Raw genomic sequence first — 21,143 nt, 5'->3', positions numbered from 1 at the left:
AGTTAGCCCGTCGCTATCGGCGTTTCGCGGCAAACGGCAACCATAGCAGTAAAGTTAAGTTAAGTTTTGGTGACTTCGAGATGATATTTAGGTCTTTCTGTCTCCAAAAACCATCAATTGCCTCCTGTGAAATGTCTCCTACTGTGACAGTTTCCATAGCGCCTGTCACTGAATGTTGACTGTTTGTCCGAGTGAGTGGAGGGGGCGGGGCTTAGCCAGAGGTCAATTAAGAATAAAAACAGGCCACATTTAAAGCAGAAGTGAGTGATCCGGTCGTTTTCGCTAATGCTGCGTTCCAGGCAGGCTTTTGAAATCATAAATTACAGCTTCAAGTCACAACTTACGACTTTGTAGCGTTCCAGGCAACCCACTCGTGTTTTTCCGACCTGTTTTACCGGTGAAAGTCACTATAACGGCCACTCGTAACTTCCGACCCGTGAAATCGTACCAGTACGTCTTTTTGTACAGTCTATGTACCAGATCGAACTGGTACGACTTCACAGGTCGGAAAAAACGAGTTTCCTTGAACGCACCATAACAGTCCTCGTCCCTACGTCACCACATTCACGGCGTCCCTTGGCTGCACACACAGCCCTGCATGCCGTTCTCTCTCCTCATTGGATAAAAACTGTAGGATACGATAAATGTTTTCTCCTCGACTCAGAGCAGAGCAGAGGGACTGAGAGACCCGTGATTCAGACCAAACACTCTATGTAAGTGATTGCTGTCGGAAGATATAACTATTTAAGACTTATATTAACACAAATATATCACTTACTTCTGCTTTAAGTATTACTATAAAAGCAAGGCAGGGTGAAGTTTGCATGTTCTCCCCTCTGGCTGCGTAGGGTCTCAGTCCAACGACCAATGACAGAGTGGTGATCTGTCCGGGCTGAAACCAACACTCACGATCCTGTATAGATAAACAGTGTAGACACTGGATGGATGGATGGAAGTAGCCTTCAAGGCCGAAGTGACTGGATTCAGTCTAAAAGTAGAAGATAAAGATAATATGGCAGGTTTTTAAATGAAGTTTTCAAGGCAGCAGAAACCAAAAATCCATCAACTTCAACCTCAATCAGAGCATCATCGATGGAGGTCGACACAGTTCACATGCATGGACACGGATTCACAAGACCATCTCCTGCTGTTGTTAACACTCTTGTTGTGTCTCCTCTTCCTCCTCCTCCTCCTCCTCCTCCTCCTCCTCCTCCTCCTCCTCCTCCTCCTCCTCTCCTTCTCCTGCACAGCCCCAGACAAACAGCACCAAAAACAGCATAGTCACCAGCCCCAAAGGAAACATCCCTTCACCTGCTCTGGTATTTACCTCCTAACCCTCCCCTCACCTGTGTGTGTGTGTTAGTGTTTATGTGTGTTTGTGTGTCTTTATCTCACCCGTTCCCTCCTCTTCCCTCCCCCACTATTTCTTCACCTTTTATCTGGTTTTCCTCTGCGTCTCTCTCTTCGTCCGTTGCCGTTGACCTTTTGGTTGTGCAGGTCTGGAACCAGCAGGTGGTGTCAGGAAGCGTTTGCGTGGTGGATGTTATGTGACGTGTTCTCCAGTTGATATCGTGTCATTTTTCTGCATCAGTGGAAGTTTGGCAAACGGGAACAGACAGCCGACGCCCGCCGAGCCTGTCAGTGCGATTTACCCCCCTCCGGCCTGTTGCTGCCTCTGTGGAGGAGCAGGTTCCCACCGTCCAAACGTGGGCAGATTGTCCTGAAAACCCTCCGCTGTTAGCTTAGCATCAGGGAGTTTTCTGTGTTCAGTGAGTGCTGCTCCTCTTAACCTGTTTGGATTTAGATTATAGTAGATTTATAGACACAGGAATCTGCAGCACCTTTCATTATGAAGCTGTTACTGTAAAGGGATCGTTCAACATTTTGGTTACGAGACAGAGTTGTTTTCGGGGTAAATTCATGCAAAACTGCTGTTGGGCGTTCCCGTGGGGGGCAGTTTTTCGGCAAGCAGTCTCTGAATTTACCTCGGAAACAACTCTGTCTTGTAATGTCCTGTTATCATCTCATATGTGCAGGTCACAACTTGTCCACCAGAGCGTTTTGGAGTTGTTGGATTGTGTATTTGATGAGTTTGATGAGGGAAACCAAGAAATCCCATTAGCCTCCGTAGCGTAGCTCTGAGCAGCTCACGGCTCTGCTCCGCCGTTCTAAAAATAGCTTGCATGGTAACGAAGGTAACGAACCTACTGCTATGACAATAGGTTTTATGGCAATGGGCCAATTTGCCAAAATGTTGAATTATCCCTTTTTAAATGAGTTATATTTAAGCTTTTTCTTCTGCCAAATGCTTTTTTCATTTGTGTTTTTTGGTAGTTTTTGCCTTTTTATTTGATCGTTGGCGAGGGAGTGATGGGGAAGTCAGAGGAGACAGAGACAGAGAGACAGGAGGACGACTTGAAGCAAAGAGCCTCGAACCCTGGACTTGAACCCACGACAGCTGCTCTCAGCACTGAGCCGCTGGGGCTTCACTAAATGCGGTTTGTTGCTGGGAGCTGATGGTGCTGCTGTTTTATTTTAGTTTAGAGGTTAGAGCGCGTCCTCCGATCTGAGCTACTGATGCTGCAGCAGCTCACAGTGTTACAGTATGAGACCAGGATGAGAGGGTGAGAGTTAACATCTTGAAGTTTGAAGCAGAACTGACAACGTTTCCTCCAGACTGGTAAGTACTGTAAACGCTCAAGCTGTCTTTGCAGCAGCTGCAAAAAATCGTGCATAGAGCTCCTTTAAAATGCAAAATGCATGATTATTAAAGGCTGTAGCTGTAAACACAGGATCTAGAGGCTTATATGAGTTTTTATTTGACAGTTCAGGCACTGGTTTGGTTTGGATCGGTGAGAACGTGGATGATGAAAACATTAATGTAAAGTAAATTAATCTGATATTCCCCTGACGTTATCCATGCTATGACTTTGTAAACAGAAGGTTTGATTGGTCCTTAAGTCGCTGGTTCTCAGCTCTTTGCTCTGGTTTGGAGACACCGGGCTCTGCAGGCTGATGGGTGTGGTGGTTAATGGATGGCAGGTGGTTGGTTTGCAGAAGAAGACATTAGATTTGTGATTTAACAGTTGCTGTTTTGTTTTTTCTTGTGGTTATTTCTCATGAACAAATGTGCAGGTTTAACTCTGCAATGCTCTCTGCAAACATCTAAAAAACTGGAGCTCATCAGTGGCATCTTTCTTTTTTAACCGGGCTGCTCTCGACGCCTCATGTTTCGTGTAATGACCCTGTTTTCTTCATTTTCTCAGTGAAGCCCTGAACCACCGCTGTGCAGGGTTCACCACCGCCGCCGTCCTCATTAATCAGTCAGAGATTTCCACCTCTGATTAAAACCGGCCAAAGACAGAGAAGCACCTCGCTCTGTTCTTTTTTCTGTTTTTATTATATGACACAAATGATCTGGTTTTGCACAAACGCTCTGCTGATCATTCAGGGTGAAGTGCTGCAGCCACAGGAGGCGACGGGTTCGTTGCATGTGCTCTTTTCTTTCTTTCTTTCTTTCTTTCTTTCTTTCTTTCTTTCTTTTTTTCTTTCTTGTTTTCTTTCTTTCTGCCTCTCAGAGCTTCTCCGAGCTCCTCTCTGTAATGTGAATAATTTATTTAGATGAACATTTCAACGTGGTTAGTTAACTTTACTGCTCTGCTGCCATTATGGCTCCTTTTAAAACATGGAGAAAAAAAAGTTGCCAGGTTTTATTTATTCTGAATTTTGGTTGTTGTTGGGAACATTTTAAAGCAGTAAGCTAAAAGGAGGGGAAGCCTGTCTCCTGTTTATGATCATTTCAACTCTAATCCAGCGGTGAGCTGTGTTTCCAAGGTTGTTTGTTTGTTTCTTACACTGTTTTCCGTGAGACATTATTAAGCCAGAATAGCACATCATATCATCCCGTTTATATAACCGGACCAGTAGCCACGCTCAATCATCACTGGCAGCCGCCGAGTCCCAGATGCCTCAGCACTGATCTCACCAACTTAGACATGAAACACAGCTGAGGACTTCTGCAAGTTCAGGGGGTTTGATCCTCAACACTGGATAGTTGCTTAGCTTCTGTCACGCCTGCTCACACTGTAGATCAAGTAGACCGTCAAGATGTGAAACCAAAGCTCACGATTGATATGCTTCACATGGGTTAAAGTATAAAAACGGCCCGTCATCCGCTGTGGATCGTCCTGGTAATCGACAGTTGTCAATAAAGATTCATTTGAAATCTCAGACGCAGGTTTATACTTTATTGTGACCACAGGGAACTACAAACCTACAAAAAATACACTTAACTACAACTAAAACTGTCACATATTCAGCACCAAATGTTGAGGACACTGTGACCTCAGGTAACATTGTGTAGAAGCTTTGATTGATTGATTGATATCTGCTTACAAGACAGATAAAGCTGCTGCACTCTTGTGTTCACAAAAAAGAAGAAGAAAGGATGACACATTCCTCCGCTATCAGATCTTCAGTTTGACACTGAACACTGAGTTTGACCTCGGCCGAACCAAAATTTCTGAAATTTAACAATGTCATCCAGCCGCCGTCCAGGAGCAGATGATCGGTCTGCGCAAGCATAATTTGACAATACGATATGTGCAGTTGTGTTTAGAAGTGTCAGCAGCGCTCATGAGGAAATTACACCTTAGATTTTTGAGCATAAGGAAGTTTTATCATCATTGTCAATCCACTACGAAATTCACTTTAGCACTCTCATAGCAGCACTTAAAAAGACACAAATCAATGTAAGACGACAAAAGAAACGAGATAAATGACAACAACAGTATGAGTAAAATATAGTGTAATAGTATAAATAAAGAAGGAAGAAGTAAATAAAACAGCCGTAACAGACAGAGAACAGAGTGCGGTACGAGTGTGTTTCTGTGGTGAACGTGGACGTTTTAACTTTAGCAACCGGCTCCACGGTGGGAAGTTTCAGCAGGAGAGACTTTTTTTTTTTTTTTTTTTTGGTCCTTGAAAAGAAAGGAGTGGGAGGGCGGCTGTGTTGCCTGTTGCTATAGGGACTTGAGCTAGTTACCGTTTAGCCGTGTGACCTTAAACTCCTGACCTGGGAGCAGTTTGGCTCAGAGATGGGAAATGTAAATGTATTTAATGGATTGTGTTTGTTTACATCACATCTGAATGAAATCCCTGGGCCACCTGACGTGTCAGGGTCAACCTCCTCCCCGCGCCCCTCCCTCCCTCCACCTGGTCATATTACATCATCACACTAGCCCCTCCCCCCTCCCCTCCTTCCTCCTCGTCCCTTCTCCTCTAATTTTGCAAGAACAACAACAACAAAAAGCCCGACCAGGTACTTTGTTCTTGCTCATCATTATCTCCCCAAGTTGCCGCCACTGGTTGTGCCTGTTGCTCTGGGCGACGGTTGCTCTAACAACATCGCCATCATCACCAGGGAGCCCAGCTGATGATGATTGGTCATCACGGAGGTGTCACTTCCTGTTGAGGAATGTGTGTGTCTGTGTGTGTGTGTGTAGATGGGGTGTTTTCTGCTTTACTGTAAATCCAGAGGCAGGAAGTCTCATCTGTCCTTTATGATTCATCAGCGGGGAGGAGGGGGAGGGGGGCTGTATGAGGGGTGACAGTGGGGGGGTTACAACACTGTGGGGTTTGAACACTACTAAAGGTCAGGGGTCAGTGTTATTAAAAGCTGATTTAAAGGGATAGTTAAACATTTTGGGAAATTGGCCCAATGCCATAATCCCTATAGTTTTAGGAGTGGGTCCGTTACTATCTCGAGTTGTTTTCGAGGTAAATTCATGCAAAACCACTGATGCGCGTTCCCGTCGGGGGCAGTTTTTCATCAAGCACTCTCTGCATTTGCCTCGAAAACAACTCCATCTTATAATGTTCTGTTATTATCTCATAGCGTGGTGAATGCCTACAGGTCACAACTTGTCCACCAGAGCGTTTTGGAGTTGTTGGATTGTGTATTTTATTGAGTTTGATGAGGGAAACCAAGAAATCCCATTAGCCTCCGTAGCGTAGCTCTGAGCAGCTCGTGGCTCTGCTCCGCCGTTCTAAAAATAGCTTGTACCGACAATTAAAGGTAATGAACCTACTGCTATGACTATTGGGTTTATGGCAATGGGCCAATTTGCAAAAATGTTGATCTATCCCTTTAAACACACAGTGTAGTCATGGCAGAAGGTTGAACGGCTGATGTTGAAGTGTCACCGTTTCAAACTCAAGTTCTTTTAGAGAGGGATCCTGAGATGATGCCAGGGTCTGCCCCATGTGTGTGTGTGTGTGTGTGTGTGTGTGTGTAGATGTGGGGCTTGTTGCTCCACTGCTGTGTAAGATGTCGAGGTTGTCGAGTGTTTATCTATGTCGGAGCATCTATATTGCATGAGCTCACTGATCTCCTCTTCATTTGTTTGTCCCCTTCATTTTACAGTTCAGTACATATTTGCGTCATGTCGCAAATGTTTTTTAAGAGTTTACACTCGCACAGCGAGGCAGCGCAGCAGGGAATAGACGATCCATGTTCAGCAAAAAAAAAACTAGGAGGGGGTACGGATAAAAAACAAAAACAAAAGTCACAGTTATGATTGCAACTCTTTGTCCTTAAGGCTGTGTGCCTACTGTGTGTTTGTGTGACAAAGTGCACGAGTGCTGGTGTGCTCATGGCAGACACTTCACCCTGAGTTTCAGCACTGCCTGTTCTTGCTATGTGTGTGTGGTGTGTGTGTGTGTGTGTGTGTGTGTGTGTGTGTGTGTGTGTGTGTGTGTGTGTGTGTGTGTGTGTGTGTGTGTGTGTGTGTGTGTGTGTGTGTGTGTGTGTGTGTGTGTGTGTGTGTGTGTGTGTGTGTGTGTGTGTGTGTGTGTGTGAAGAACAAAACCGGCTGCAGATTACAGTTTTCAGCTCATCCGCCCACTCTATTGCTTTGGAGGATTCTTCCCTCTCTTTTCTTGCAGCCTTAACGATCTCTCTTCATCCAACATTCATGTCACTCTTTCTTCCACTCTGTCCTTTCTCTCTTGTTTTTTTTTCTCGCACTTTGTCCATCTCTATCAGCTTATGTGTCAATATCTTTTTCTCTTTCTTTCCCCTTCTCTCTCTTCTCTCTCTCTTCCCTTCCATCTCCCTCCTCCTCCTCCTCCTCCTCCTCCTCCTCCAGGAACCTCAGACAACTGTCATCCATAATCCAGTGGACGGAAGAAAGGTATTCATCATCTGACCTGCTCTTCATCCCTCTCTGTCACTCTCCTCCTTTTCCTCTTCCTCTCCTGAACTTTGTTCCCTTCTTCTCACCTGCGTATCTGCACCATGACGTCGTTTTACTAATGTGTATGTGCATATGTGTGTTTGTGTGTGTGTGTGTGTTTAGGTATATCAAGTAAATCAGTAAATAACGAGGTAACTCACACAGGGACCAAGTGCTAATATCACCAGATCAATCAATAAAAAGATAATCAAAGACTTTGATCTGAGCAATTAAAGAGGAAATGACCAAACTTTCCAAAGCAGCACAATTAAAGTGCAGTGTAATTCATACAAGTGCAATAAAGAAAGTTTAAAAAAACTACAGAGATGCCCTAGAAAACAAATCACATCATCAATTTGATGTATTTTAAAGAGACAGTGTAAAACAAACAAGTGAACATTCATGCTCAGATTATATCATATCATATAATACATATAATCGCATAAATGTATTGTCTATTGTGCAGCCCCAGAACTTTTCCATACAAATATTACAGTATCATAATATAATGCTGATTATTTTTCATTTCTATAAAAGTTTGCAAAAGCTTTTACCAAATCAAGACTTTTTAACTTTTACTTGCCAGCTATAATTTAGTGAGCTGATAAGTTTACTAGTTTTGTTCTGTACTTATTATCTGATCTAATTTTTGCTGATATAGTCAGTTGACCGGTCTCTGACCCATCGCACATTGGATGACAACACATTATCATAATACAGAACATGTGTCATCTTCTATTTTTACAAATCAGCAATAAATTAAGATAGAAAATAACTCTGCAGTTTCACATGAAAAGGGCAAAAGAAAAAAACTAAATGAACCTCATTTTTTTCGACCAGATAAACAACACATCTGACACATCCACTTTTCTTCTTTTACACTCTGAGTGCAGAGGACGGAGCTCTGGGTTTATTTGCATCCTCTCAAATGAAGCTGCTACAGTTAGTTTGTGTGTGTGGAGGATGTGCATAACTTTGCATTATGAGTCCTTCCTCATTAGGAGAGCCGAGCATCTGGTGTGTGTGTTTGTGTGTGTGTGTTTGCATCACAGCAGAATGACCTTTGTATTGTATTCAACTTTTCCGTGTCTCCCCTCCGAGTGAAGTGCATGGTTTGGAGTTGTTTCCAGCAGCAGCAGCAGCAGCAGCACAGAGCGGCTGCACGTGAAAACACTGAGAGTATTTTGGGAGGATACTGCGTCAGCACGCTTTGTGTGTTTTTTTTTTTTTTTTTCGCACCAGGCTGGTTTAAAGCAGCGAGAACGAGCCGTCCTGAACTCCTGCGAGGACGTAGCTGCAGCGTTTGTACAGGAAAACAGCACGCGACCTTTAGTATTCGACAGATCTTACCTGGCATGGAGAAACGACCAGAGGGCAAAACCGCCTTAATACATGAGCTGAGAAGTGTATGTGGTATAAACAACCAAGAGGGTAAATTACAGCAAAGTGCACAAAACGAGCGTGTGATAATTATGAGTCGAGTTCATCTCCTGCCTCTGATGTTGCAGCATGGGAGGAAATGTCAGAAATAAAAAACTTTTCTATGATTCAGACAAGGAAAGGGTTAGGGTTAGGAAACAAACTGTAGGTGGGAAAAAAATCACACTTTTAATGATATTTGTGTCGTTACAGAACGAGGATGCTCTCCCTCTTCCTCTTCCTCTCTCTCTCACACACGCACACGCTTTCTCTCAGGTCACCAGCTGCTCTTGAAAAAAACACTGTGAAACCACTTATGTGCTTTCGCCCGTGATGCTGCTCGTGCACGTGTGCTGTGTGTGCGCTGCTAATGAGGTCGCAGAGTCTCTCAACTCTCCTCGACGTGCAGGGGAATTTAGGCTCATTTAATCTGCTAATTGGAAATCAGAGGCGAACTCCTCCTCTGGTGAAAGCCAGCGATCAGACAGACAGAGAGACAGACGGGACGGATTGATCGCTGCACTAGGAGAATCCACTCTGTCTCTATTGTGGAGGTAGATTGATAGAGCGCATCCCACTGAGTTTTCTGTCAAGTTCAGCGAGAGACGAGGACACCCCCTGTGGAGGAAAGACGTCATCTGTCCACATGGTGTCATGCACACACTTAACACATACAGTACACATACACACACACATCGGGGGATGAAGCACTTTGCTTGGAGTAGAAGAACAGAGTTTTCAGGCGTTTGGTGGCACGGTTTGGTTTGGTTTGACTTTGTAATTAAAGGGATGGTTCAACATTTTGGCAAATTGGCCCATCGCCATAATCCCTATAGTCATAGCAGTAGGTTTGTTACCTTTAATTGTTGGTGCAAGCTATTTTTAGAGCGGCGGAGCAGAGCTGCGAGCTGCTCAGAGCTACGCTACGGAGGCTCATGGGATTTCTTGGTTTACACAATCCAACAACTCCAAAACGCTCTGGTGGACAAGTTGTGACCTGCACATTCACCACGCTATGAGATAATAACAGAACGTTATGAGACAGAGTTGTTTTAGAGGATAATTCATGCAAAACCGCTGATGCGCGTTCCCGTCGGGGGCAGTTTTTCAGCAAGCAGTCGCTGTATTTGCCTCTAAAACAACTCTGTCTCATAACGTTCTGTTATTATCTCACAGCGTGGTGAATGTGCAGGTCACAACTTGTCCACCAGAGCGTTTTGGAGTTGTTGGATTGATGGATTTGATGAGTTTATTAGCCTCCGTAGCATAGCTCTGAGTAGCTCGCGGCTCTGCTCCGCCGTTCTAAAAATAGCTTGCACCGACAAATAAAGGTAACGAACCTACTGCTATGACTATAGGGATTATGGCAATGGGCCAATTTGCCAAAATGTTGAACTATCCCTTTAAAAAGCCTGGGTGATTGTTACTCACTAACTTACTGTCTGCTGTCTCTTGATGCATCGTGGTTTGTCTTGGTGAAGACGTAACAAGGCAACATGGGAACTTAAAGCTGCCCTCAAGCCCTGCAACCCCTCCCTCCCTCTCACCTCCTCCTCCCATGTTCTGTGTGAAACCCGGCGTGTGTCTCGGTGCCGTCCTGTGTTTGACCTGACCTGTCTCCTCCTTTGTCTCTGATCTCCAGGAGTCGTCGGACAGCAGCAACACCACCGTGGAGGATGAGGATGTGAAAGGTAAGACACAAAAAAACACACACAAAACCAACATCAGGACAAAGTTTGAAGCACCGCATAAAAAACAAAAAGTGAATAATACCTGACTGACGTTTCTACATTTCAGCCGATTATTAATTGATTGAGTATGAAGGTGGAGTTTGAGCTGCTCCGCTCTCTGTGCTGCACATCACTGAGTTTTTTTTACGAAAGCATCAGACAGAAAGCTGCTGCTCTGCTTTGTGTGAGCTTCTTGCTCCTGCCAGCTGTTGAAAACCTCTGTCACCTCTCTGTCATCTTGATCTCTTATTGGTTCTTTTAGAGGATTTTTTTTTGTGACACTGTATTTTAAACTCCAGAGAGTGTGTTAACGCCCAAAAAAAGATGTTTTGAATCACACATGTGCACATGTTAAATTCATTTTCGGGGTGTGACTTTCAAAATAAGAGTCACACATACACATACACATACACTTGCTGTGCGGTGCAGCTGGGGTGAGTGTGAGTCTTAATTTAGCTCCGGCTCATAGCTGACCTCCTACTGACCCCTCATGGAGCCCGGCTGTATTGCTTCCTTCTGCTGTTGTTTTCTGAAGACGTGTTTGTGTGTTTTGGTGTGTGTGAGTGTGTGTGTGAGAGAGAAGTGAAGGGGGGGGTGCCGTGAAATGTAAACGGCCTTGTAATGCTGTTGTGGTTTGGCTTTCCTTAAAGTGTTGGCATTTGGCTGAAATCGTAGCGCAGAGAAACGCACACCTCTGAAATACCATCGTGCCTGTGCAGGGTGTCAGCTCGCAGAGTTGTGTGTGTGTGTAAAGTAAGGGTCTGTGCAGGGCATTGCACATTTATCAGCAAGTATACTGCTTTAATGTGTGGTCCTTTTTTATGACCACAGAGTTGTGTGATCGTGTGTGTGTGTGTGTGTGTGTGTGTTTGTGTGTGTGTGTGAATGCATGGGTCCTGGATCTGCTTATCTATACCAACACACTCCAACACCCCTGTTCTCCACATCTGAGCCGAGTACAATGCGTCTAAATCGGGTCATGACTGTATCATTTTGGTGCCAAGCGCACAGAACAGAGTGTGCACTTCCATCTCCTCCTCCTCCTCCTCCTCCTCCTCCTCCTCCTCCTCCTCCTCCTCCCTATAGAGGCTCTGCTGCTATGTCACAAATTCCCTAGCAACCGTGGCAGAGCCGTCATGTAGGTCTGTAAGAAAATTAACCAGCGCTAGAAAGCAAACTGCACAAACCAAGTCTACTGCCCAATTCCAATTCTAATTTTCATCACTACCCCTAGTCCTATAGCCCTTAAAGCAGAAGTAAGCGATCCGGTCGTTTTGGCTAATGCTGCGTTCCAGGCCGGCTTTTGAAACCGTAAATTACAGCTTCAAGTCACGACTTACGACTTTGTAGCGTTCCAGGCAACCCGCAACTTGCCTGTAAACTATAACGGCCACTCGTGTTTTTCCGACCCGTGAACTCGTACCAGATCGAACTGGTACAACTTCACAGGTCGGAAAAACACGAATTACGGGTTGCCCTGAACGCACCATAACGTCTTGTCAGCCGATGGAGTTAGCAGCCCCCGCCTTCGTCATGGCTCTATTGGTCCTCGTCCCTATACGTCACCACATTCACGCGCATCCCTTGGCTGCACACACAGCCCTTTATGCCGTTCTCTCTCCTCATTGGATAAAAATTGTAGGATACAAGAAAAGTTTTCTCCTCGGCTCAGAGCAGAGCAGAGTGACTGACAGACCCGTGTTTCGGTCCAAACACTCTATGTAAGTGATTGCTGTCGGAAGAGATAACTATTTAAGACTTATATTAACACAAAAATATCACTTACTTCTGCTTTAATTAAATTGACGTTTTGAGTCATAAACATGTATTAGAGTCACAACATTTTAATGATTAACAATAAGTAACTCTTGTCACAAGTGCTTGAACCATATTTGAGGGACCAATGCAAAAAGAAAGTGTAATGATACGTTATATTCCTCCCTGATATCGATGTCAGCATTGATCCCTTATCGATCGCCTTAATGTCATTGACAAAACAGCAACATTAGAGAGTTAAATCACCTGGGGAAGTACAGTGTTACAGGCTCTACTGTACCACACTGTACTGCCCCTGTGCACACAGTGAAGTTACCTCCCACCTCCACAACCCCCCACCCCATTTCCTTCCCTTCCAAGGTCCCAAATCAGAGCCACTGTCCTAAATTGGAGCCCCAGCACCCCACCCCTCTGGCAGGAATGGAGAGGGCAAGGGCACCTTGGGTGGTGGTAGTGGTGGAGGAGGAGGGGGGGTCGGGGCTGAAGGGGTGGGTGGGTGGTGGGGTGGGTGGTGGTGTCTAATTTAAGCCCTGGACCCAGAGAGAGGTGTTGGAAGAGACACACGCTGCTCTGCTAGCGCCACCCTGGGATAGCGCCGGCCTCCCACAGCAGAGTTTCAGACTTTTCAGAAACGAAGCGACGGCGATAAATCGTAGAGGCAGGGAACTACAAGAGCCAGGTGAGCGGGGGGGCAGAGGAGGGGCAGGGGTGGGGGGGGGCTCAGGTTGGTTGGACCAGTTTCTTTTATCACGTCGGCCCTTTGTACTGTACTGTAGGTTCCTATCAGGTCAGCGGGTGCTCGACAGCTGGTTTGTTGTAACCTGACACCTGCGCCGGCTTTTGGAGCATCTGAAACACCACATATCTGTTGTTGTGTTACGCGTTTATAATGCAGAACATGTTGCAGACAGGTTTCCTGAACTCGTTGTGACTCATTGATCATTTCTTCTTCTACGTCAGGTATGATTCATATAGTTTTTTTTATTTCCTGTTGAGCTGTTTGTGACATCTGGAGAATGAGATGTTTCTGCATCTGCATCTCCCAGGGGGTCACGTGACCTGACCGGGAGCTGTGACGTCGTTTTGTGTTTGGTTTCTGCTGCTTCTCCTCTCTGCTGAGGAGGGAAACCTGCATTTGTTGACAAAAAACACTGAATATTGTTCACATGTTGGCCTGTGAATTTCATTTGATCACAGCAAAGAGAGCCGTGGTGCTTCTGTTGCTGCAGCATCGTGGCAGGAAACTCTCTTTCTTTTAATGCCAGTGATGCTCGTGCCATCTGTTTTGTTATTTTTCCCTACAGGGACGTTTTTCTTTTTCCCTCTGTTTGTCGGTGACTGTCATGTGCTGCCAGCTGATAAAAACAGACGAGCGGTAATGAGTAACATCCAACTCTCTCTCATTATCGCGGCCATCACCGTCGTCGTCGTCATCATCCATCCTCCAAAACTCCCATTAAACCTCGGCATGCGCCAGCAGCAGCAGCAGTTGTGTGTAAATCCAACTGAAATGGAGCCATTAACTGGCATAATGAGAAAAATGCTTCTTCAATAAGATCTGGCGACAAGAAGGAGTGTGGGGGAAAAAGTAGCTGCAATTTCTCAGAGCCAGAAAAGAAAAAAGGGAGGGTGACTGAGTTTATCGCCGCCTGCCTTGTTTTTATCACCACTCTCACTCCATCTTTTCTCCTCACTGTGACATTTCTGTTGTGTTTTTTGGGTGCACATTTGTGCGACTGGTTGTCATCTCTCTCTTTCTCTCTGCATTCATATGTCTGTGCGTGCACGTTATCAGGGAAGAGCTTAGACAACAGCTCGCTTAAGGCGCAGTCCAGCACAAGCTCCCAGCCTGATAGCTGTCAGGGCCCCACAGCTGCTGTGTTCTGTAAGTCAGCATGGCCTGCAATATGTAGCCTAGTCTCTAACACACACACATGCACATACATGCACACACACACATTCATACGCTCTACTTGCAGTTCACCTTGTCTAAATCCTCCCCCTATGTGTCCTCCACTATCTATCTGCATGCATTAAAATCACACATTGAGCATCATGAAACATGTTTGATCAGCAGCTGCCATGATTTGTAGTATTTGTAGTATTTCTGCTCCTCTCCTCTCCCATCCTCCCCTCCTGTCCCGCCCACGCCACGTGCACTCAGAGTAACACGTTGTCTCCCCCTTATGGACATTTGTGGAAATAACAATGACGTTGGTTTGGTTGGTGTCTGAGCATGATGTCCCCCCACACTGCAAAAACTCAAATATCTTACCAAGAATATTTGTCTTATTTTTAGTCAAAATGTCATTTCTAGTCAAAACAAATCTCATTATACTTAAAATAAGAAACATCATTAAAAAGTAGCTTGTTTTAGACACTTTTTCCTTCTTTCAAGCATATTTTCACTTGAAATAAGTAGAAAAATCTGATAGTGGAGCAAGTTTTTCTTCCTTATACTGTACATGCACAAAAACTTGCTTTCACTGGCAGATTTTTCTACTTATTTCAAGTGAATATTTGTTTGAAACAAGTGGAAATTTTTAGGCGATGAGTCTTATTTTAAGTGGAAAGAGATTAGTTTTGACTAAAAATGAGACATTTTGACAAGAAAAAGGACAAATATTCTTGGAAAGATTTTGAGTTTTTGCAGTGCACACTTCTTTGTCCTGAGAGGAGCGTGTGAGGACAGTAGATGAGTCTCTGCCCGTCCCTCTCGTCTCAGCGCTCTGTCTCCAGGACTGAACTTTATTCCATCTCACTGCATCGTCTTCCCTCCCCCTCTCTGAAACCCAGCAGCTACAAAGTTTGCCGACTTGCTGGGCTCGGTGCGCCGAGGCTCAGGGCCCGTAGCCGACGGGGAAGGGAGATCGCACACGCCGCCGCCCGCTGTCCTCTCCGCCCCCTCCCCTCCTCACACCCCCGCTGTCCCCATGCAGAGTAAGTAGAGGAGAGCAGCAAACAGGGAGAGAGCCGTAGATAACAGAGACAACACACGTCACTGTTGATGTCTTTATTTATTACAGCTGTCAAAATGAACGTGACACAAAAGTGTTAATGTAAAATACCACTATTTTATATTGATGCACAATTAACACATGTGCTTTTATATCGACTGCCTCCAGATACCAGAAACAAATGAGCTCACAGTCTCAACCTAAAGCTTCTTGGCTAATAAGTAGCACTCAGTTACCCATCGTGTTATAATATAAATAATATATTATGCCAAATGGAGGTTCTGGAGAATGATTGTATTATTTATCCTCCATAAAACACTTTAAAACAAACAATTAAGAGAAGAAAAATAACATTTTTGACAAATAAAGCCCTATGAGTAACCATTAATATCTCTGGATCTTCAAGTTTTTGTTTTCAGACTCTCCCCATAGTCCGAACCTCTCAAATAAAAGCTTTGATGTGTTTTTAAGCAGCTGAAATCTAGTAACGTTTTTGTTATTGTCCAAAACTCTGATATGAAAAGCAAAAACCATCAATGATAAGTGTCAGTGAGCATGAATGGTACATATTATTTTAAATATATTATTGATATTTATACTTTATTTAGAGTCAGTCCCACATACAGTCTGCAGAAAATACCTCAAAGTTAGACCTGTGTATTAATCCACCGCAGAAAGTAGTCCCAATAAATATAATATTTAGGTTCCTCCTGCTTCGGCAATGTCATGTTTGTTTGTTGAGTCTAACTAAAGCCTATATTTACTATGACAGAATAAAACATTAAATTATAGTTTATATAAGAATATACTTTAAAATATTTTATCAGCTCAGTCCAAACCTGTAATTATGGATTTAAACGTGTAGTTTAATTTAAATCATGTTTTTTTAATAAATTTGACATGAACTTTTATAATTACCGTATGCAGATGAAAGGCTCAGCATTAATGAAAGGAAAATGGAGGAGATTAAACTTCTACTACGCTCAATCTTCCTCCGGCTCAGTCTCAGCTGTTGCCGCCGGTGCTGTATCATATCTTCATGTCTTTATTCTGTTTCCTGCTCATTGTTTCTAATCTGTTCTTCCATTCCTCCACCTCCACCACTCTTCCATCCATCCATCCATCCATCCATCCATCCATCATCCTGCCTGGACTGCTCTCAGTGTCCCGGCTCACAGACCTGGTAAGCAGCGTCCGCAGGGCGCCGGCGCCGGTGGCCCCTGCAGCCCCTGCACCCGAGACTGATGCTGCACCGGCACCGGTACCTTGCCCCAGGCCCGCCCCTCCACCTGCACACACTACCTCCCCTCCTCCCCCTCACCTCCCCTCCAGCCCCTCCCTGTCTTCCTCCCAGAGTGAGTACCGACCGAGCATGGCGGCCGTCCGATCGATCGGCGGCTCAGTCGAGTGACGTGTCTATAACTCTGCTCTGCTGTGGGCGAACGGCGGCTCGTTGTTGTGTGACAAACTGCTCTTTTGTCGGCCATGTTGGAAACTGACCTGACTGGGTGTGTGTGTGTGCTTATTGGCTCCTCTGTGTGTGTGTGTGTGTGGTCGCACAGAGAGCGCAGGGATTAATGCATCAGCTGTGATGTCTTTAAATACATGGGTGACTTTGTGCGCAGTGATTTCAGTAGATACTGTGTCCAGGATGACATCATGAACAAGGTCTCCTGTTTGAACAGCTTCATTTTTCCTGCACGTGTTCCTCGCTTCAATTTAAAAAAAAACCACTTAACGTCATTTCTCCTGCTGGTTTATTCCCAGTAAGTACAGTATGTTGGTACGTACGTTGGGGTTCCTCGCTGCCTTCACCTGAGCATCTGTGTTGCTGCGATTTCGCAAAAACTAACCTCTCTCCATCTGTGGTCGTTGCCTCTGACTGACTGGTGTTTCCCACTGTCCTCCGCAGCACGCAAACAGGAAATCATCAAGATCACCGAGCAGCTGATAGAGGCCATCAACAATGGAGACTTTGAGGCATACGCGTGAGTTTGCTTCTTCTTTTTTTCTTTCTTGTTTTTGGGTGCATTTGTGGAGTGAAGAGTTTGAAGTGAATGTTTGACTTGTTCAGTCTGAGCCTACCTGGTTGTTTTGTTGTTTTCCTCCTCCACAGGAAGATCTGCGACCCTGGACTGACCTCGTTTGAGCCGGAGGCGCTGGGCAACCTGGTGGAGGGGATGGACTTCCACAGATTTTACTTTGAGAACCGTAAGAGCGATAGGTTTATTAGGCATTTATCTATTTTTTATTATATTTTATTTTATTTTTTATTGTTTTGTCAGTGTATGAATCCATAGAGCTTTAGGCGATAAGCCAAGTCAAGTAACTTTATTAATACCCGTGGGCAGGAGGGTAACCCCAATTTAAAAGGACAAAACACAAAACAAAACACTTAGACAACACAAGACAGAGACATGGACAGAAATCAAGCTCACTGATTGTAGTTCAAATCAGACAAGACAACAACATTGATTAAAAAAAGTTATAAAATAAGTTAAAATACATAAATAATGTAGAGAGAAGAAATGTGCTGGAGCCCTGGATGTTTTACGCTGAAAAAGGTTATTGAGCTTGGCCAACAAAAGAGTCATCGATATAACAAGTGGTGCATAATGCCACTTCAGTTCTGAGGAAACAAACCACAAACCTCAGTTCTTATATGAAGCGAAGTGAAAAGAGTGAGTGTAGATGAGATGTGTGGGCGTTCAGTTGGCTAACAAAGCATTAACATAAAGATGAAGATGTAACAATTCATGGGTAAAGTGGAGATACAATACGGTACCATTTATTCCACTCTCTCCTCCGGTCCAGTGTTATCACACACGGCTCTGACTGTCAGTAAGTTCTGCCGCTGTGTGTAGAGGAGGAATGCCAAATACTGAGACCAAGACTCAAAGGGAGGCAACATGGCCTTGGCCTGAGCCTCAGAGGGAATGCAGGAAGAGATAACTGTCTTCTAGTTGAGTATCTACAAGAGGAGCGTCTGACTCCTTATGTCAACAGCTGGAAAAGATCGGTTGACCTTGGACCACATACAGTTTCTCATGGAATTATAAAATAAATGTCTTAGATCTTCCCGTACTGTACGTTCCTGATTGAGACTTATCGCTCCGAGTACCCTTCACTTGTTTGTCACACACGTTATGGGATGAAAACAGCCATCACTACATTCACTATGTTTTTATTAATCCTAACTTTTACATAATAGAATAATATGCATCGTATATTATAAAATACCATCACTCTGCTAGAAAGTTACATGGAATGAATAAACACAATAATTATGATATTTTTCTATGTTTTTATTATCATTTTAAGATATTCTTTAGTTTTTTTTTAATTATTTTCATTCGGTTCTTGTTAAGACTTGATTCAGATTTCATCATTGATGTCCATTATGCTTTCCATCTTGCAGATACATCCCACCGCATTACATAGAAACCGTGAAAAATGCACACACTCACCCACACACATTGACACGTACTGTATCATAAACATAATATTGTACACATTTTTATATATAAACATATATCAATTGCTTCTTTGTGTTGTTTTTGTAATGTTTTGTTTGCATGTTACTATAGTACATTAGAACATGTTTTAAATAACAAATGGCCTATATGACAATTAGTGATACTAGTGTAATAATAGTAGAGTAGGCGACACTCGTTGTTGTGCTGTCTTTGTCTAACTCTTCTATCTCCACCGTCTTTTCAGTTTTGGCCAAGAACAGCAAGCCCATTCACACCACCATCCTGAACCCCCACGTCCATCTGATTGGCGAGGACGCCGCCTGCATCGCTTACATCCGCCTGACCCAGTTTGTGGACGGCCAGGGTCGGCCGCGGTCCAGCCAGTCAGAGGAAACCCGCGTCTGGCATCGCAGAGAGAGCAAGTGGCAGAACATCCACTTCCACTGCTCGGGCGCGCCAGCCGCGCCGCTCCAGTGAGGTACAGACCACAGCGCTGGGACGACTGGGAGGAAAGAGTCGCCCTCAGATCATGTTCATGTATTTGGCTGCAGACGCTGCAGCTGTTGAGCTTCATCTGTGTTTGTTGACGAAGGGATTCTCGGGGTGGAAGTGTTGCATGTTGCATTCACTGACTCATTTTTAATTTGAAGCAGGTTAATGGAAACACACCTGTTGTTCAGAGGTGGAAAAATAACAAGGTGTATAGATGATTAGCAGGAAGTCAGCAAAAGAAATCCAGTACGTTTCCATCAGCCATAAAGGGATAGTTCAACATTTTGGCAAATTGGCCCATTGCCATAATCCCTATAGTCATAGTAGTAGGTTTGTTAACTTTAATTGTCGGTGCAAGCTATTTTTAGAATGGCAGAGCAGAGCCATGAGCTGCTTAGAGCTACGCTACGGAGGCTCATGGGATTTCTTGGTTTCCCTCATCAAACTCAAATCATCAAATACACAATCCAACAACTCCAAAACGCTCTGGTGGACAAGTTGTGACCTGCACATTCACCACGCTATGAGATAATAACGGAACATTACAAGACAGAGTTGTTTTAGAGGCAAATTCATGCAAAACTGCTGATGCGCATTCCTGTTGGGGACAGTTTTTCAGCAACCAGCCTCGAAAACAACTCCGATTATGGGCCAATTTGCCAAAATGTTGAACTATCCCTTTAAGTTTGTTTAAAATTACTCGCATGAAATAGTTTTCTGCTGTTTTTAATATTTTAAAGTGGCAGTCCACATGAAATCCAAGAAGTATCAAATACCTTGCAGTGTTTCCTCCTGCATGAAGGGTTAGGGTTGTGAATAAATAATAATAGACCTACTTCTTTTTCCTTTGTGTCTCTGCATTTAGTTTAAGGACTTTATTGGACTTTTGGGGAATTTTCTGTCCTACTGATTGAGACTGTTTACTTCACATGAACAGTTCTCCTAGTACTTCTGAAGCTGATTATAATACGTTTCATGTTGTTTGACTTATATGAAAACTGCAGGCAAAAAGAGAAGCTGTTTAGAGTCTGGCAGATGTTGACAGATGTTGTGACACTCAAGCCAGTTTTGCAGTTTCCCCCAGTTTGCAGCTAATCTATGCAAACCAGACTTTCCCCTTTGATTAAAAAAAAGTAAACCTTTATGGTCATTTATTCACATTATATGACGCTGTTTTTGTTTCCCCTCTCAGGATGAACGCCATAGTTTTGTCTGTGAGGAGTGCTCTGCTGGAAAGAGAGGAAGAGGAGGAGGACGAGGACGAAGGGATGAATGAACAAGTCCAGTGTCGGTTTGGGGGACAGGGTTACTACACGCCCCACATCAACAGCAAACCCTCCCTCCCTCCCTCCGTGGACGCCCCCGGCCTCAACCCCCAGCATGCATCTCTTCTTTTACTACTACTACTACTACTACGACTACGACTACGACTACTGCCCCCTGTCTGTCACCGCCGGACAGCTCGACTTCCTTCACCTCCCAGCTTCCTCTTCTTCCCTCCAGCACACTGGGTCATCGGTAGGGGTGAGGGTGAGGGTGAGGGTGGGGGTGGGGAGGTGTTTTCAGCACTCGTGTGATTCCTTCTTCCTGTGGTCTCTTCCCCCGTCCCGTCCCCCACTATTTTTGTGACACCTCCCCTCTCCCCTCCCCCTTTCTCGTCCTCCTGTGAATCCACACCTGTGTGACATAAACACTGCACTGGAAATACAGTATGTAAAGTTTTAAGTAAAATCTATTATTATCATTACTATATTAATATTATTATGATTATTATTATTATTATTATTACACATTTGCAATTGTATATGTAATTTGTATAATTTGAAATTCTTGATGCCAGTGGTTTCTAGAGTTGAAGGATTTTTTTGTTTGTTTTTCTCTATCTTTTTAAGGAAGCATGTTTTTTCCCCTATATTAACAGTGGCTGTTTTTTATTGTGGCTATTAAGTGGAAAATGATATTGGCAGTTTTTGTAATTTGCTTCTTGTATGTTAGCTATAATACCGCGCCCAAACTCATGGTCAACTTGTTTTTGTTTAGTTTTTTTTTTCTCTCGGC

The 21,143-nt window shown here is 44.2% G+C and overlaps 1 protein-coding gene across 1 annotated transcript in view; it reads left to right on the top strand.

Annotated features, from left to right (window-relative positions):
• LOC310991451 (calcium/calmodulin-dependent protein kinase type II subunit beta-like) overlaps positions 1-20,621 on the top strand; it is an 89,798-nt gene extending 69,177 nt beyond the window's left edge. Inside the window, exons 14-23 of the mRNA XM_083979164.1 lie at positions 1,251-1,319; positions 7,149-7,193; positions 10,297-10,345; positions 13,956-14,045; positions 14,957-15,100; positions 16,281-16,472; positions 17,030-17,105; positions 17,234-17,328; positions 18,838-19,071; positions 20,278-20,621. Of these exons, the coding sequence (XP_083835290.1) occupies positions 1,251-1,319; positions 7,149-7,193; positions 10,297-10,345; positions 13,956-14,045; positions 14,957-15,100; positions 16,281-16,472; positions 17,030-17,105; positions 17,234-17,328; positions 18,838-19,070 (993 nt within the window). The 3' untranslated portion in view covers position 19,071; positions 20,278-20,621. The remainder of the gene's footprint in view (positions 1-1,250; positions 1,320-7,148; positions 7,194-10,296; positions 10,346-13,955; positions 14,046-14,956; positions 15,101-16,280; positions 16,473-17,029; positions 17,106-17,233; positions 17,329-18,837; positions 19,072-20,277) is intronic.
• Positions 20,622-21,143: the final 522 nt, after the last annotated feature.

The sequence above is a fragment of the Trachurus trachurus genome (genome assembly GCF_905171665.1).
Source record: "Trachurus trachurus genome assembly, chromosome: 9".
Taxonomy (NCBI): domain Eukaryota; kingdom Metazoa; phylum Chordata; class Actinopteri; order Carangiformes; family Carangidae; genus Trachurus; species Trachurus trachurus.
This window is presented reverse-complemented; position numbering and strand designations above follow the sequence as displayed.